This window comes from Macrotis lagotis, chromosome X, assembly GCF_037893015.1.
Source record: "Macrotis lagotis isolate mMagLag1 chromosome X, bilby.v1.9.chrom.fasta, whole genome shotgun sequence".
Taxonomy (NCBI): domain Eukaryota; kingdom Metazoa; phylum Chordata; class Mammalia; order Peramelemorphia; family Peramelidae; genus Macrotis; species Macrotis lagotis.
In genome coordinates, this window is record NC_133666.1 from 167642280 (window position 1) to 167659018 (window position 16739).

The window sequence follows — 16739 nt, forward strand, 5'->3', positions numbered from 1 at the left end:
CTCCATGCCCACACATGAACACATGCAAAAGACCATGCATGCCGGATCCATGTACCTTTATCTTCAGGAGCACATGAGTCAGGGAGAAGGATGGGGTCAGGAACAAGTTCTGGGAGTCAATAGCAGGACTGAGAGTCATAGTCCCTACCCTGCCCCATCATGACCTGTTACTCTAGGACCAACCCCCTGTTTCCCTGTCCATTTAAGATGGTCAGTTGTGAACCTCAGACACTGACTGATAGAGGAAAGGGCCTCTTCAGTCTCCCTAGTCCCAAGTTGACAAACTGGATTATGTCCAATATATGGCTAGCTAGGAAAGTGAACATTTTGAAAGTCTTTGCTCTCTGATGGGTCAGCCTTAAATACCAGCCTGGAAATTCTGGCTGTCCCCGTTCTCTCTTAGAGTGTGGCAGAGAGGTCAAAGTCTTTCTTGGAGCCATTGGACTAAGATGCTATCTCCGTGTCCTCCAGAGATCATCAACTTTGCTTTCTGGAAACAGACCGAGAGAGAGGGAAGAGGACCCAGATCTATTTATCATTAGCTATAACAGCAGCTGAAACAGCAAACCTTTATTAGGGTCATAGTGCTAGATAAGAGAAGTCAAGGTCAGTGAAGAAAGCACTGACCCTGGAGTCAGAAGGATCTGAGTTCAAATACAGCCTCAGACATTCACTAGCTATGCGACTCTAGACAAGTCACTTAACCCAAATTGCCTAAAAATAGATAAAAACATAGAAAGAAGTCTAAGATAGATTTTCAGATATTTTATATTTTAGTCTCTGCCTGCCAGCTCCTCATGATCTCAATGAATGCTGTAGATCCTGGGGGTGAGTTGGGTTATCCACAGGGGCAGTGAAGAGCTAAAATGAGCTTTCTCCAGCTTCCCTTGTAGTGGTTCTCTACCTAAAAAATCATCCAGTTTCTTATAACCCCCCCCCCCTCAGCAAATGGAAGACTTTGTGTTGACTCAGTGTCTAGGATTTGGGCAGGAGAAAAATTTGAATGATAGTAGAACTCAGTGGCACCAAGCCACTAATGCATGGGAATTGAAAAGAAAAAAAAGACTTCCAGCAAGAAAGCTAAAGGAGAGTTTCTTTGTCAAAACAGCTAAAAAGGTACAGAAGAACTAAACATAGGCATATACTTAATATTTAATAACTGAAAGAGAGAGAGATGGAACTAAATCTGCAAAAGATAGGTGGGGAGAGGAACAATACAGAGATTGAGGAAATAAGTAAACATAATTTTTAAAAACTTGATTTAAAAATTAATTATAAACAAAATAAATTCCTAATACAATGAAGAAAACCTATGATGTTTGCAACAAGTACAACTGAAATCCTAGAAAAGAAAATGGAATGTTCACAAGAACAATGAGAATATTTGGAATGTTTAATTATCTGAAAGGTTCTTTAGGACTTCTGACTAAAATGGTGAAATCTTAGGTCCAGAGGAGCCCAGGCCCTCCACAAGTCTACCTGGCATAATTTTAAAAACTCTACTCTGAACACAGACAAGGCAGAGAAGGCAGAAGAAATAACCAGAAGACTGAGTCAAAATCCAAAAATTTCTGGGGCCTTGTCTTAATCAATGCATCCAAGACCAACAGGGACCAGAGGGTGTATTGGTATACCTGAACAATTGAACAATTGAGTCTCTGAAAATTGGAGATGTGAATGCTCACAATGTGAATTTAACAACTAGCTCTCCAGAGCAAGTCTGAAATGGCTCCAGAATGCTACTGGTTCATACCATTTAATAGTATGGGAGCCAACAGAGTTTTGACCCAAGTCCAACCTGAGGTTGGAGAAATGGACAAACAGAAAGAAGGGAGGTAGGACACACCAAACAATGAAGAAGAGCTTGGAGAGAAGTCCAAGAGGTAAAATCAAAAGAACAGAATAATATTCCACAAGCTTAAGTAAAGTCTTAGAGAAAGAATGACCTGTTTACAATGACTGAAAATAATATCTAGAAGAATTTAAATGAGAGATAAATGTGGTATTAAATGAAATGAGGTCATAGAGAAAAGATTGGGAAGAAAGGACTCCCAGAAAGCAATGACTCCATGAAACAAGAACTATCAAACAAAATCAAAAGATTGGGAGAAAGATAGGGAAAAAAGAATTTAAGGCATGAACTGCCTTAAAAAAAAACCCATGACCTGAGAAACAAATCAAAGACCAAAACAAATTAAGAATCTTTGGACCATATTGTCATCACTATTGTTCAACAAAGTGAAATGCTACCTATATCAATAAGACAAGAAAAATAAATGGAAAGAATAAAAATAGGCAATGAGGAAGCAAAACAATCACTCTGCAGATGATATGATGGCATATTTAGAGAACCCTAGAGAATCAACTAAAAAACTAATTGAAACTATTAATAGCTTCATTAATTGCAAAATTGCAGTTTGACAAAAGACATAGACCTCACAAGCATACATCTCACATTATATACTCACAGAGGGTCAAAATGGATAAATGATTTAGACGTAAAAGGTGTTATCATAAGTAAATTAAATTGAATGCACTTATGTCAGCTCTTTGGATAAGGGAAGAGTTTCTGACCAAGCAAAGAGATAGAAAGGATCATGGAAAGCAAAATATATAATTTTGATTACATGAAATTGAAAAGCTTTTGCACATCAAAACTAATGCAGCCAATATGATAAACAAAACAGGAAACTGAGAGAGCATTTTACAGTAAATTTCTCTGATAAAGGATTTATTTCTCAAATATATAGGGAACTCAGAGAAATTTATAAAAATAATAGCCATTCCCCAGTTAATAAATAGGCAAAGGACAGTGACAGTTTTCAGAAGAAGAAATCAAAGATATTAATAGTCACATAAAAATGCTCTAAACCAATACTGATTAGAAAAATGCAAATTAAAAACAATTCTAATGTGCCATTTCACACCTATCAGACAACATAACAGGAAAAGAAAATTTCAAATGTTGGAGGAGATGTGGAAAAATTGGAACACTAATGCACTATTGGTGAAGTTGTGAATTAATCCACCAATTCTAGAGATCAATTTGGAATTACATCTAAAAAGCTATAAACTGTATACTCTTTGATTCAGCAATACTGCTATTAGGTCTGTATCCTAAAGAAATCAAAGAAAAGGGGAAAGGATCTATTTATACAAAATATTCATAGCAGTTGTTTTTATGGGAAAGAATTGGAAATTGAGGAGATGTCCAACAATTAGGAATTGGCTGAACTAGGAACAGTATTGATTGTGATGGAATATTTTTGTGCTATAAGACATGATAAGCAGGATGGTTTCAGAAAAACTTGCAGACATATGAATTCATGAAAAGAACCAGAAGAACATTGCACATAGTAAAAGCTACATTGTAAAGATGATTAACTGTGAAAGAATTATCTATGTTGATCAAGACAATGATCCAAGGTTATATGCTAACCACATCCCAAGAGAGAATGCAGATTGAAACATATCTTTTTTAAACTTTATTTTTCTTGGGTCTTTTTCCATGTTTCCCTTTGCAATGTGGCTAATATGGAAATATGTTTTGAAGAACTTCACATGCATAATAGCAAATTGCTTACCTTCTCAAAGGGAGGAAGGGGTTGGAGAGAAGCAGTGAATTTGGAACTCAACATTTTTTTAAATGATTGTTAAAATATTTTTACATGTAATTGAGAAGTGATTAATGAAATAAATTTAAAATATTTTTTTAAAAAGAACCATTGGACTACATGTAAACCATAATCAAAACAAAACTGCTAGGATAACAATATTTCAAGACATCATAAACAAAAATTGCTCAGAGGCAAAAGGAAAACAGGAAGAATCCATTGGTCACTCCCTAAAAGAAATCTCAAAATTAAAATTCCCAGGAATATTCTATCCCTGACCCTCTTCTCATTTTCTTCTGTACTTTCAGTTTGCATTCTCATCAGTTCAATTATCATCTCTATGCAGACGATTCCCACTCTTAAAAACTCCTTTTCTAGTTCTTCTCCTGAGTTCCAGTACCACACCTTTTGGACATTTTAAAGTAGATTTCCAGTAGGCACCTCAAACTCAACATAGCCAAAATAGAACTCATTATCTTTCTTCCCACATCCACCACCTAGAATATATTTGAAGAAAAGGCAATTCCTTTGCAAAAATTCTTTCCAAAAAAAAAGTTAAGAAGTCATTCTTTTTCTTCCAATGAGCCAAATATTGTCCTCATGATAGAAACAGAGGATGAAATCTAGAGCCTAATACTGATGCAAAAATATTAAAATCTCTAATACCAACAGTTAGCACTATTTGTAATGGAGAAACACTGGAAGTTTTCTGAAATAAGACCAAAGTGAAGCAAGGACAACCTCAACTTCCACTGTCATACAACTAGCTGACAGGAAAAAAGAAACTAGAAATTGGCATAGCTAAAGTAAAAGTTAAATTATATTTATTCAAGGATGATATGATGGTTTACTTAGAAAATCCAATGAATCAATGAAAAAAATTTATCAAGGCAATTAATAGCTTCATTCCAGTAATAGAATATTACAGAAACCCACAAAATTCATCAGTCTTTCCATAAATTACCCTAAAAAAACAGAAAAAGAGATAGGAGAGAAATTTCATTTAAGATAACAGCAAAATGCATTAACTCTCTAAAAATTAACCTGCCAAGATATACCTAGGACTTGTAAAAATATAACTATGAGATGATTTTTGTAGGAAAAAAGAAGTCCTCAATAATTGGATATATAGTTCATGTTCTTGTCTGGACCACACCAATACAGTAAAAATGATTATACCATCCATATTATCCTACAGATTTAGCACTTATCAATAGATTTATTGAAGAGATACTATATAGAATTAAATAAAATAATAAGAAACTTCATTTGGAGGGGTCAGTGGTCAGGCTATATCAAGGCTATAAAATAAAAAAAAAAGTTTTAGGAGTTACACTTTAGGCTATTATATCTAAACCCATACTATCAAGCAGCATTTATAAAAATGTCTGGTCTTAGATAAAATACAAAAGTCATTGTAATAAACTAGATAAGCAGGACCTAGGAACAAGAATGCCCAGTGTGCTGGTGCTTGACAAATATAAGAAAGCAAATTGCTAGGCTAGGGATGAGGTTGCTGGAAAAACTGTTAATTATTTTACCCTTCCTCACCCGACAGGTTTAGATCAGTATTTTTTTATCTTAGGCAACAAGACATTCCAAACTGATGTTATATAAATATATGAAAAAGCATTATCAAAATGTGGGATAATAAAAAGGTAAAACTTTCCTATATATGAGAATAAATAATACAAGTTATGACATATTTATATGATATTTATTAATATTTTATAATATGTGTGCTCATTGTTTATAATATGTGGTATTGAAATATAAATAATTATTTACTAATTATGAGAAGATGGATCAAGGCTATAAACAGGGCAAGGTGGATAGAGTATAAGCCTCAGAACCAGGAAGAATTGGGGTTCAAATCTCGATTCTGCATATAGTAGCTCTGTGACCCTGGGTAAGGACTTTAGTTTTTCAGGGGTTAAGGAAAGTCTCCAAGGCTATAACTGCAGAGAAGGTGCTGACCTGCATTAGTGGAGGGCATTTCTTTCTTCAGGATTTCCCTGTACCAATGAAATCACAGGTCTAGTCCCTATTTCTAATAATGGGGGAAAATATATGACTAGACAAGGTATGAATCGACATTTTCATTATTGATAGTTTCATTATACTGTATAAAATTAGAAAAGATTTGCATAAATATAGTCAGTGCAAGTAGAGTCAGAAGAAGATATATAATGGGGAAAATTTACTTAAAAACTCTGACCAAAACTCGACAACCAAAATCTATATGGAATTAGCATAAACTATAAGATAAGAACCATTCTCTAATAAAGGATATTCATAGGCTTGGGATATAGGTTTTTTGGAAGCAACTACCACTACCACCACCACCACCCAGGATCACATAGCTAGCAAGTATCCAAAGTCACATTTGAACTCAGGTCCTCCTACTTCCAAGGCCAGTGCTCCATTCATTGAATCATCTTATTACTGTGATATAGTTTTCAAAAGAGGCATCTGGTAACACCGTAGATAAGAGTGCTGGAACTGGGAAGACCTGAGTTCAAATCCCACCCTAGATTCTTATTTATAGTGTGATCCTGGGCAAATCATTTCACTTTTGTTTGCCTCAGTTTCCTCAATTATAAAATGGAGATAATAATAGCACTAACCCCCTAGGGTTGTTGTGAAGACCAAATGAGACAATATTTGTAAAATGATTAACACAATGTCTGCTGCTGCTGCTCCTACTCCTACTACACTCCTCCTCCTCTACCACTACTACCACTACTACTACTACTACTACTACCACTACCACCACTACCACCACTACCACCACTATCACCACCACCACCACCACTACTGCTGCTACTGCTGCTGCTGCTACTACTACTACTACTGCTACTACTACTATTACTCCCACTACCACCACTACCACCAAATAGCAGTAACTATCTTTTCTGAAGATCCTAAAAGGTGAGAAAACTCATATTTGAATGGGGGATCTCATATTCTCTTAAGGGTTTAATCATCTCTGAACTGTTGACTTTGAGATCTAAATATCTAATCCTAGAATCTTTTCTAAACTACGTTTGAGAGGCTTTTTGGACCTCTCAAATGGCATATCAAAATGGGATATCTTAAACAGGCATTCCAAACTCAGCATGTCCATAAGCACACTAATTCATTGTTTGTTAAATGTGATTTAATTAAAAAATTGTGGGGTGGCTAGGTGGCGCAGTGGATAGAGCAACAACCCTGGAGTCAGGAGGACCTGAGTTCAAGTCCGGCCTCAGACACTTAATAATTACTTAGCTATGTGGCCTTGGGCAAGCCACTTAACCCCATTGCCTTGAAAAATCTAAAAAAACAAAACAAAACTGTGGGAAACAATTTGGAATCATGCAGGAAATGTTACTAAATTATTTATATCCTTTAACCCAGAGATTCCATTGTTGAGACTGAATCCCAATGAGATTATTTACAGAAACCCTACATGCACAAAAATATTTAGAGTAGCCTTAAGGAAGAGAGTAAATGTTTAAATAATGGTTACTATGTACTATATAGAGAGTAAGTAGTGTTTTTTTTTTTTACAAATATTATCTCATTTGATCCTCACAACAACTTTGGGAGATAGATATTATTATCCTCATTTTACAGTTGAAGAAACTGAGGAAGCCAGAAATTAAATAATTTGCTTAGTAAGTATCCAAGACTGGATTTGAACTCAATACTACTTGACTTCAGGCCCATTTCTTTAGCTTCTGTGCCAACCAGGAACATGATTAATGAAAACGAAAACTGAAAACAAAATATCAGGCCCACTACTTTATCTACTATGCCACCAAGCTCCATGATTTATGATAATAAAAACCTGTAAATAAACTAAGTACCTAATGGGTAATGGCTGAGCAAATAATGATATTGAATTTGTGTAAATTTACTGTACCATAGTGAATGACTAACATGAAGAAATCAGAGAAAGATGGATGGCAAGGCATGTATGAAATAAGGCAGAGTGAATAAAAGAGCTGATGAATAGTAGATGGTGACCACAGCAATTAAAATAAAGTCAACATGGAGAAGAAACAAAAGTCTGATAAAACTCTAGTCATTGCCAGTATCAGACTGCCAAAACTAAAGAACTTTTTTTTCTGTAAGTGATTTAATAATCTGCTTCTTCTGGAGAGGGGGCAGGAAGAAGGAAGTACATTGTATGAGTTATTCTTTCTGGTGGTTAGACAAGTTAGCTATTGGATAGCCAAGAATCAAACCATGTTCCAGGTAGCCTTTTGCGAGAAGGACATACTCTCTAGACAGAGAGGCAGCCAAGAAGCTCAAAGGATCATGACCTTTTGGCAGAAGAGAACCAATTACAAATTCAGGGGGAAACTAGCTCCTTCAGAGCTAGGTGTCAAGCCAAGGAGAAGAACAGGACCCAGAAACCCAACTGAGAGATTTGTCAAAAAAGAGACACTGTCTGCAGAGGAGAGCAGTGTGAGGACACACAAGAAAAGACATTGTCACCCTGAATTGCTGGAGATGAGAGTTGCCTTGACTACATGCATTACCTATGGATGTGCTTCTTTATCAGTAAACTTCCCCCCCAAGACTGTCATTATTTGTAGGCAAGTACATCCTGGTTTTATGGAGAGGTGTTGTCATAGAGGATGGGGACTAGATTTGGATTTAGAAAGACTTGGATTCAAATCCTGACTTAAGACATTTACTAATTATGTGACCCTTAGCAAGTCATTTAATACCTCAGTTTTTTCATCTGTAAAATGGGGGGGGGTGGATTTGATGGCTCTTGCAGGTCTAAATCTATAATCTTATGGTCTTACTGTTCTTACAATGCCATCTCACTCAATGCCTTTGTAGCTAACTGTATCTACTAGCTGGTTATTAAAAGCACAGATGAGATGAAGGGTCATGAATTATTGTTTTAGTAGGGCAGTCCCATGGAGTGCCTAGAACCTGCTTTAATAGCTTCCTGGAAAACCCAGTGGGTGACAGCTACCACAACAATAAATAAATTGACAGAAGAAAAAAAAATGGCAGGATGATTGGTAAGGTCTGTATTCAAGCAATGTGGAAGTCACAGAGGTGCAAAGTGGCTCTAGCCTTCCCTGCTACTGAGATAAAAACTGTACTTCTCCATCTTTTCTGTCACTTTATTTTTTTTTTAGTGTTTTCACTCCCCCAGGAGCATGTTGATCCTTAAACCTTGTTTCTTAAGAGTTTGTTTTCTATTTGGCTGTTATTTTAAGAGTATCTTCTCTAAGATAAGTCATTCATTGAATTACTCTAAATAATTCCATTACTTAAGTAATCCTAACAAGGTCAGGGCAACTAGGTGGCATAGTGGATCAAAGTCCAGGTGTAGATTCAGGAAGAAAAAATCTGACCTCAGACATTCCCTGTGGCTGGGCAAGTCATTTAACCTGTTTACCTCAGTTTCTTTATCTGTAAAATGAACTAGAGAAGGAAATGACAAATAGCTCTACTATCTTTGCCAAGAAAATCCCAAATGGGTCAATGAAGAGTCAGACAAAACTGAAATGACTCAGGAACAACAACAAATAAGGTCATTCATTTTGTGTGTGTGTGTGTGTGTGTGTGTGTGTGTGTGTGTCTGAGGTAAATGCATCTGAAAGAGACCATATATGCTAAAAAAATATATATGGTAAGAAAATTTTTTCTATATTGACTTTATGACCACCATTTCCTTAGGACAGTCAGTCATATCGCTGTTTGGAGCTTGCCAAAATTAGTTGAGGCTTCAAACTTTAGCTCATTATCTTTAGCTCATTTAGCTGATTAGTGAAAGAATTTCTGTTTCAGTTTTATGATACCTTTTTATTTAAGTTGAGACATCAGCTACAATCCTGTGGTTATTTGGTTAGTTCCTGCTTGTTAGTTTATGAAATTCCAACTTGATATATCAACTTTAGCTCTAGTGTTTACTGATTAATTTGTTATTTCATCTGATGTAACTTGTCTACTGCCAGTTCTTTGATGTGTAAATCTTTACCTTCCCCATTCCCAGTGCAATTCCAGCTGTGTTCATTCTTTTTTTGTCATCTTTTTTTATTTTATTTTTCCAATTACATGTAAAGATAATTTTCAACCTTCATTTTTGTAAGATTTTGAGTTTCACATTTTCTCCCTCCCTCCCTTCACTCCTCCCTCTCCTTGACAGTAAGCAATCTGATATGGGTTAAACATATATAACTAAGTTTAACATATTTCCATATTAGTCATCTAATTGTCCCCATTTTGCTGATGTAGTTAAAGAGTATATAAAATTGCTAAAAATGTAATTCAGGGCCCTCTGTTTTTTGTAAATGAAGGGGTTGTGCTCTGAGGATGAAATAAACCAATATTAAAACAACGCTATATGTTAATAAGTATGATTGGCAGCAGTACTTGTCAATGAATACCTAAATATTTTTTATATCTGGAGGAATAGATTTTCCATTGTAATATATATTCAACACATGTAAACTGAGACTCCTTGCCAAACTGCTGGAATTTTATTGGTTCAAGAGGAACAAATGATATGTGACTAAAACCTCCCAAAGTAGGAAGCAGGACCTGGATTTCCTGAGGCAAGAGATTCAGCAGCTGGTGGGGTTTTGTAAAGGACCTAGAGTATCTTTCTAAGGCAGTTGTCACTGCCTTATTTTTCCATTCCCCCCCCAACCAAGAAGGTCAAAAGGGAAGACATCTTCCCCTCCTCTCCCTCCAACCCCATGTAGCTGAGGGTATTGACTAGAGTAAAAATCAAAACTAATTTGGTTGGAAAAAGTTGGGAAAGAGTGATACCATTCACAGAAGGATGGAAGTTAGTCAATAGGGAATGACTAAATGCTCACCAGTCAAACATCTTCTATCCCAACAAAATTGATGAAACTCTATGACTAAGCTGTAGAACAACTAAGGATCTGTGTTGTTGATAAAGAGAATTTCCTTATTGGGAGTTTCCTGCACCAAATGAAATCAACGATCTGAACAACAAAACACAACAAGAAGGAAAGATAGATGGGAGGAAGAAAAGAAAGAAAGAATGGAAAGAATGGAAGGAAAAAAGGAAGAAATAAAGACAGAGAGAGAGAAAGAAAAAAGAGAGAAAGAAAAAGAAAGAAAGAAAGAAAGAAAAGAGAGAGAAAGAAAAAGAAAGGAAAGAAAGAAAGAAAGAAAGAAAGAAAGAAAGAAAGAAAGAAAGAAAGAAAGAAAGAAAGAAAGGAAGGAAGGAAGGAAGGAAGGAAGGAAGGAAGAAGGAAGGGAAGAAGAGAGAAAGGAAGGGAGAAAGAGAGAAAGGAAGGAAAGAAAAGAGAAAGGAAGGAAGGAAAGAAAAACTGAGTTGCAATACCTCAAAGGTCCATCAGGTTATAAATCTGTGGTTCCAAAGTTAGCCACAAGGTCCCAGAGTGATGGTGATAAAGCTGGGACTAGAACTAGGTCTTCTGACTCCCAGTCCAAAAATATATTTCCCTTCTCCAGCTTTAAAAAATTCCAGACTAATGAGAAATTCTCCTATTTCTGAAGTCCTCAAGGGCAGAGGATGCACAGATTTTCCAACTAGTCATGGTCACTATGATGGGACCAGGACAGGCTGAAGGATGAAAGATGATGTCCTTACCTGCTGCATGATATCCCGCTTCTGGTTCATAGTGGCCAGGTAGCGTAGGATCAGCTTTGTGGCCTCAGTCTTTCCTGAACCACTTTCCCCACTAAATCAAACACAGAGAAAGGAAACCCAAGTGGAGAAGAGAATCAGAGATGGCAACTGGCTCATTCCTAATGAGAGGAAGAACAAAACTGACTCCAACTTGGAGCAACCTTAACAATCTAGAACCTTTATGCAATTATATTCTTTTGAAATTATGTATGACACTTATGATAAAACACTGGATTTGATGTTAGCAGGACCTGAATTCAAAAATGACCTCAGATATTTATTAATTGTGGGACCCTGGGCAAGTAATGCAACTTGTTTGCCTCAGTTTCCCCATCTATAAAGTGGGAATAATAATAATAGCCCTAACCTCCCCAGGTTGTTGTGAGGATCAGATGAGATAAAAATTGTACAATCAATTAAATTTTAAGCACTAATTAAATGTTAGTTATTATTATTCCTCATCTGCAAAATGAGGATAATTATAGCACTTAACCTCCCAAGGTTGAATGAAAAATGAGATAATAACTGAAAAGTGCCTGGCTCATTATAGGTACTATATAAATCTTAACTTTACTATTATTATTATTATTATTATTATTATTATTATTAGCTATTAAAGACATCACAATTTGAGAATGTAAACTTAGAAAGCACAAAATGTGGTTTGACATTTTTCTTTGTTAAGTCCATTTCCCCCTTTAAACCTATAATAATGCAAAACTGTGTTGTGCAGAATTGGAGCAGTACTTAAAGAAATATGACTTTTTTTCTTCTTCAAAGAAGTCTTATGTGACTTTTACTGGATTTAATGGAGGTTTTTTAGGTACTATATTTCTTTCCCAAGAATTCTAGTTTTATAATCTTGCAACCCTAGACATAGGTAAAATTTATGAAGCAAGAAGGGCATGAGAGACACTGAGTGACATGTCCAAGGTCACATAGCAATTTGGGGACTAAAACCTATATTTGACTTTCTTTATAAACTAGACAAATGACAGGCCCATCTGGAAGCTCAGAAGTAGAGACTGGGTTTAGAAAGTCCTCTACACCCCCTTCTCCATTTTCTTGGGGTTCTTCCTCTTACCTGATTATAATACACTGGTTGTGTTTAGCATCCAACATTTTGGTGTAAGCAAGGTTTGCAGTTGCAAAGAGGTGCCTGCAAAGGACAAAACATTTTCACTTTATCCTTCTCAGAAGCAAGGATTCTGTTAATTCTCAGAGTAAAATGGAGCATGATGGAGTTGGGGGTGGGAACATGGGACAAAAGGACAAAGGGAAAGGAAGACTCCAGTCTTCCATGCTTCCATGAATTGAAATCATCTCAAGAATATGGATCTTCTCTACCCTAAAGGAGCTCCCTAAGAAGAAATATCACCATCTTTTCAAATTTCAACCATTTCAGGACCATGGGGTCCTCTCCTTTAATTAAGACACTTCCTGGGAGGAAATATCATCACCTTTCAGTCAGGAGGATGAGTCCATGATCTGGAGGAGAGGGGCGTCCTCTTCTTAGCCACTTCAATTTGGGCTACAAGGTACCAGATTAGGTTAGGGTGATTTACTGACCTCCAAAGGAACTTTCTTTAAAAGTCCTTTCTCTTGTTTAACTGGTTTTTCTAGTTCTAATTTCAGTCCATTTCCTTGTATTTCTAGGACTCTTATGTGTTTTGATCAGCAGAGAATTAATAATAAGGACCAGAATTATACACTCAGCACCACACAATTAGGAGCCCTTGTCCCTGCCCCTTAAGGAGATAGCAACTGAATCAATGACTTTGCTCCTACCAGGACTTACCAGATGCCCCTGCTGTTGCGACCTCTTTAATAATCAGAGGGGTGGGGTCAGGAGTTTCAGGGGTTAAACTCAGCTATACTTGCAATTTCTTCATCCCAGGATTCTGCTTTCAAGGGTCCCCTCTCTGGCCATTTGATTTATGTCTCTCTGACCACATTTGCCCTGATGCCCATTCCTACCTTTCTTCTATTCTTGCCATTTTGTGTTGTCATCAACTCTCCCTTTCAGGTGTTGGACCTGGTTTCCTCTACAGATTCAGCAATAGACTTTGCAACACCCATGTCTTATCATGTCTACACCCTTCCTTCCTTCTCCCCTTCCCCAAACACATCTCTGAAAGGCTCCCTTGAGGAAAGAGCTTGAGTCAAAAGACCTGAGTTCAAATATTATCTCTAATATTTATCTGTACAAGCTAAATCATATCATTTCCCTTATCAGGAAAATGAGAAGGCTGGACTAAATGGACTCTGGGGTCATTTCCAGATATGACGACCCCAGAATCCTGTAAACAACCTGAAAAGTGGATTCTAATTTTGGTTGCTCTCTGATTGCAGTGTGGTATTGTCTATGGCAGGTCAAAGAAACATTGTGGAGATGTATTAATTTAGTGAGTATATATACATTGACCTGACACAACTGTGTCCATAAAGCCCCATCAATAACCCTTCTTTTTACTATTGTTGTTGAGAGAAACATTGACTCTTATTTTATATAATAGATAACCTTGTGAGACAGACAGGACAAATTATTTTCTCTATTTGACATTAGGGAAATCATCTGAGAGGGTTTTAAGTGATATATTAATGAATGAATGAATGAATAGTCCTTATGTGCAGAAAGTGAAGATACAAATAGTAAAGTATGACATATGGTCACATAACTAATGTCAGAGCCAGGATTAGCTGTCCTCTCAGTACCACTGATATTTCCCTAGACTAATGACTGTGAATGTAGATGCTTTGAATAAAGACTTAACAAAATCTTTTTTTTTTTCTGGGATTGGCAATCCCATTCCAATATATTGTGAGTATATGAACTCTATGTCATTGTTGGGACTCACACATTGTCTCTGTCCTTGGAACAGTGACTTTTCCTCTTGGTATCCCTCTATGGACATGTTTGTGTGGAGTTAGTAGGATTTGAAAGCAGCTCCAATCAATTCAAGCTAACCAACATGGGGGACGCAGATTGGAGGCAGAAATCAGTGATGCTAACTTGCTAATATATTAACCTATTGCTTAGGTTCATACTCGAATTTCACAAGTCTGAGGAATGACCAATTTTATAAAAAGGCACTTTAGAACCCCCACTGTCCCTTATTAGCTCCCACAGACCGCCCCCCCCTTATTTCTTCAGGATATTCCAATAATTCACACTCTTTGATCTAGGATTCTGCAATAGATTCTTCCATAGATGTTGTGTCGTTGAGTTTTTTGTTCATTTGTTTCTTAGATTCTTTTTGTTCTTCAAGTCCCAGCTCAAGTCCAAAAGCCTCCTTCCTACAATATTCCAGTTTATACTGATGCTACTGATCTCCTTTCTTTATATTATCATATAACTCATTCAATGATGGACCTGCACAATTCAGCTGTAAGCATCATGCTTCCCACATGTTAGATATTCATCTGTGCCTTTTCCTTCTTCTGTGTCTTCCATAGAAAAACCTGGTGCAGAGCTAGGGAGGGAGGAGGTGTTTATTCTCTTTATATTGGTAAAAAAGGTGTTCTTAAACTGGGATCCATGAACTTAGCTTTTTAAAAAAATATATTTTCATATTTAAATTTAAAAATATATTTAAATAATATAAATCATAAATAAAAATAATTGTACATGTATTTACTCTATTTTAAAATATTTATATTTTGGCAACTTTATTTCAATATAATTGACTTATTATTTTGTAAGTAAGCAGCTAGATGGCATCCCAAGTAGAATACTAGGAAGATCTGAATTCAAATATAATCCCAAATTAGTTGTATGACCTGGGCAAAGTTTCCTCAACTATAAAATGGGAAAAATAACAGAACTGACCTCTCAGAGTGATTGTGAGAATCAAACGAGATAATATTTGTAAAAAGCAGTCAGGACAGGGCCTGGCAATAGTAGACACTGTATAAATGCTTTTCCTCTTCCCTAGTCCTGTGCATTTTGATATTTGCATTTAAAAACATGATTCAAAGAAGGGTCCATTGCCTTCACTAGAATATTAAAGGGGTCTGTGACACAAAAGGGGTAATAACTCCTACCCTGAACCCTTGCTAATGGTTAATCAAAGAGTGACTGGTCCCAGTCTCCCCCCCATCACCACTACCATCAGAGGGGCAGAAGACACTTACGGTGGATTCTCTCCTAGGGCTCGCCCTTTGTACTGCAACACCTGCTCCATCCCATAGGTGTTAAACATTCGGTAAGGGTTCACAGACACGAGGATGCTGCCAATATAGGTCTGCAACAAAGAGAGGCTGGCCTAGAATAACTGGAAGACTGTGGAAAGTGATGGAACAGGTGTCCCTGGACATTTTGGTTCTACAGCTGGTACTAAGTCTGGTTATATTTTGTTAGACTTGACATATTTTCTCATATAGTTGATACATAACATTACCAAACGATGGGCAGATTCTGCCAGGGTGGATCCTATGAAGCCTGAAGTGATTATTGAGGCAAAGAGGAAAATATGAAAAGAAAAAGGGGTAGGGGAGGGAAGGAGGAATGAGGAAGGAGAAAGATAAAAAAAGGGAAGAAAAGATAAATGAAGGAAGAAAGGGTAAGGGAATAAGTAGAGGGAAGGAGGAAGAGAGGGAAAATGGGAGGAAGGAGGAAGAAAAGAAGAGAGGGGAAAAGGGGAAGGTAAGAATAAAGGGAAAGGGGAAATGGATGAAGAAGGAAAGGGAAGAGGAAAGGAGAAAGGAGGAAAGGAGAAAGGAGGGGGGAAAGTTAGAAGTGGGGGAAAGGGACAAGGAGAAAGAGGAAGTATGGGAAAGTAGGAGACTAAGAAAGGGAGGGATAAGGAGAAAGAGGGAAGGAGAAATAGGGAGGGGAAAAGAAAGGGTAACAGAGTAAAGGGGAAAAAGGAAGAAAAAGGGAAGGAGGAAGGGAAGGAAAAGAGGAAGGTGGAGGGAAAGGAGGAGAAGGGAGTAAGGGAGAAGGGAGAAAGTGGGGAGAAGAGAGAAAGAAAAGATAAGGAGGAAGTAGGGGCAAGGGGGACAGCAGGAAGGGAGTAGGAAGAGGGAGAAAGGGAAGAGGAAAGGACAAGAGAGAACAAGAAGGATGGGAGAAAGGAAGGAAGACAGAAGAAAGGAAGAAGAAAGATTAAAGAAGGAAGGAGGGGGAAGGGAAGAAAAAGATAAGGAGGAATTAGTGGCAAGAGGGAAAGGTAGGGGAAGAGGAAGGAGGAGAGGAAGAAAAGAAGGAAGAAAGAAACAGGAGGGGAAGAAGAAAGGAGAATGGAGGAAGAAGGGCTAAATGGGAAAGGAAAAAATCTAAAGAAAAAAATTATGTGCAATCAGTGTGAAAAATTTCCTCTTATTGGGAAAGGACAAACTCCTTCATCTCCCCAGGCTGTAGCTTCCACCTCAGCTTAGGGTGAGGGAAGAATATTCTGTCTTTCTGAAAAAAAAAACTTTGGACATGAAGCCTGAGCAATAAGAATGGGGTTGGGGGGCACGGTTAGGGGAAAGTGGAGAGG

At 37.1% G+C, this 16739-nt stretch overlaps 1 protein-coding gene across 1 annotated transcript in view; it reads right to left on the bottom strand.

Annotated features, from left to right (window-relative positions):
• Positions 1–16739, bottom strand: part of MYO15A (myosin XVA) — a 125974-nt gene that overhangs the window by 98240 nt on the left and 10995 nt on the right. The window contains exons 4-7 of the mRNA XM_074201942.1: positions 15391–15500; positions 12341–12415; positions 11218–11308; positions 56–61 (exon numbers count right to left, since the gene is read on the bottom strand). Coding sequence (XP_074058043.1) covers positions 56–61; positions 11218–11308; positions 12341–12415; positions 15391–15500 — 282 coding nt within the window. The remainder of the gene's footprint in view (positions 1–55; positions 62–11217; positions 11309–12340; positions 12416–15390; positions 15501–16739) is intronic.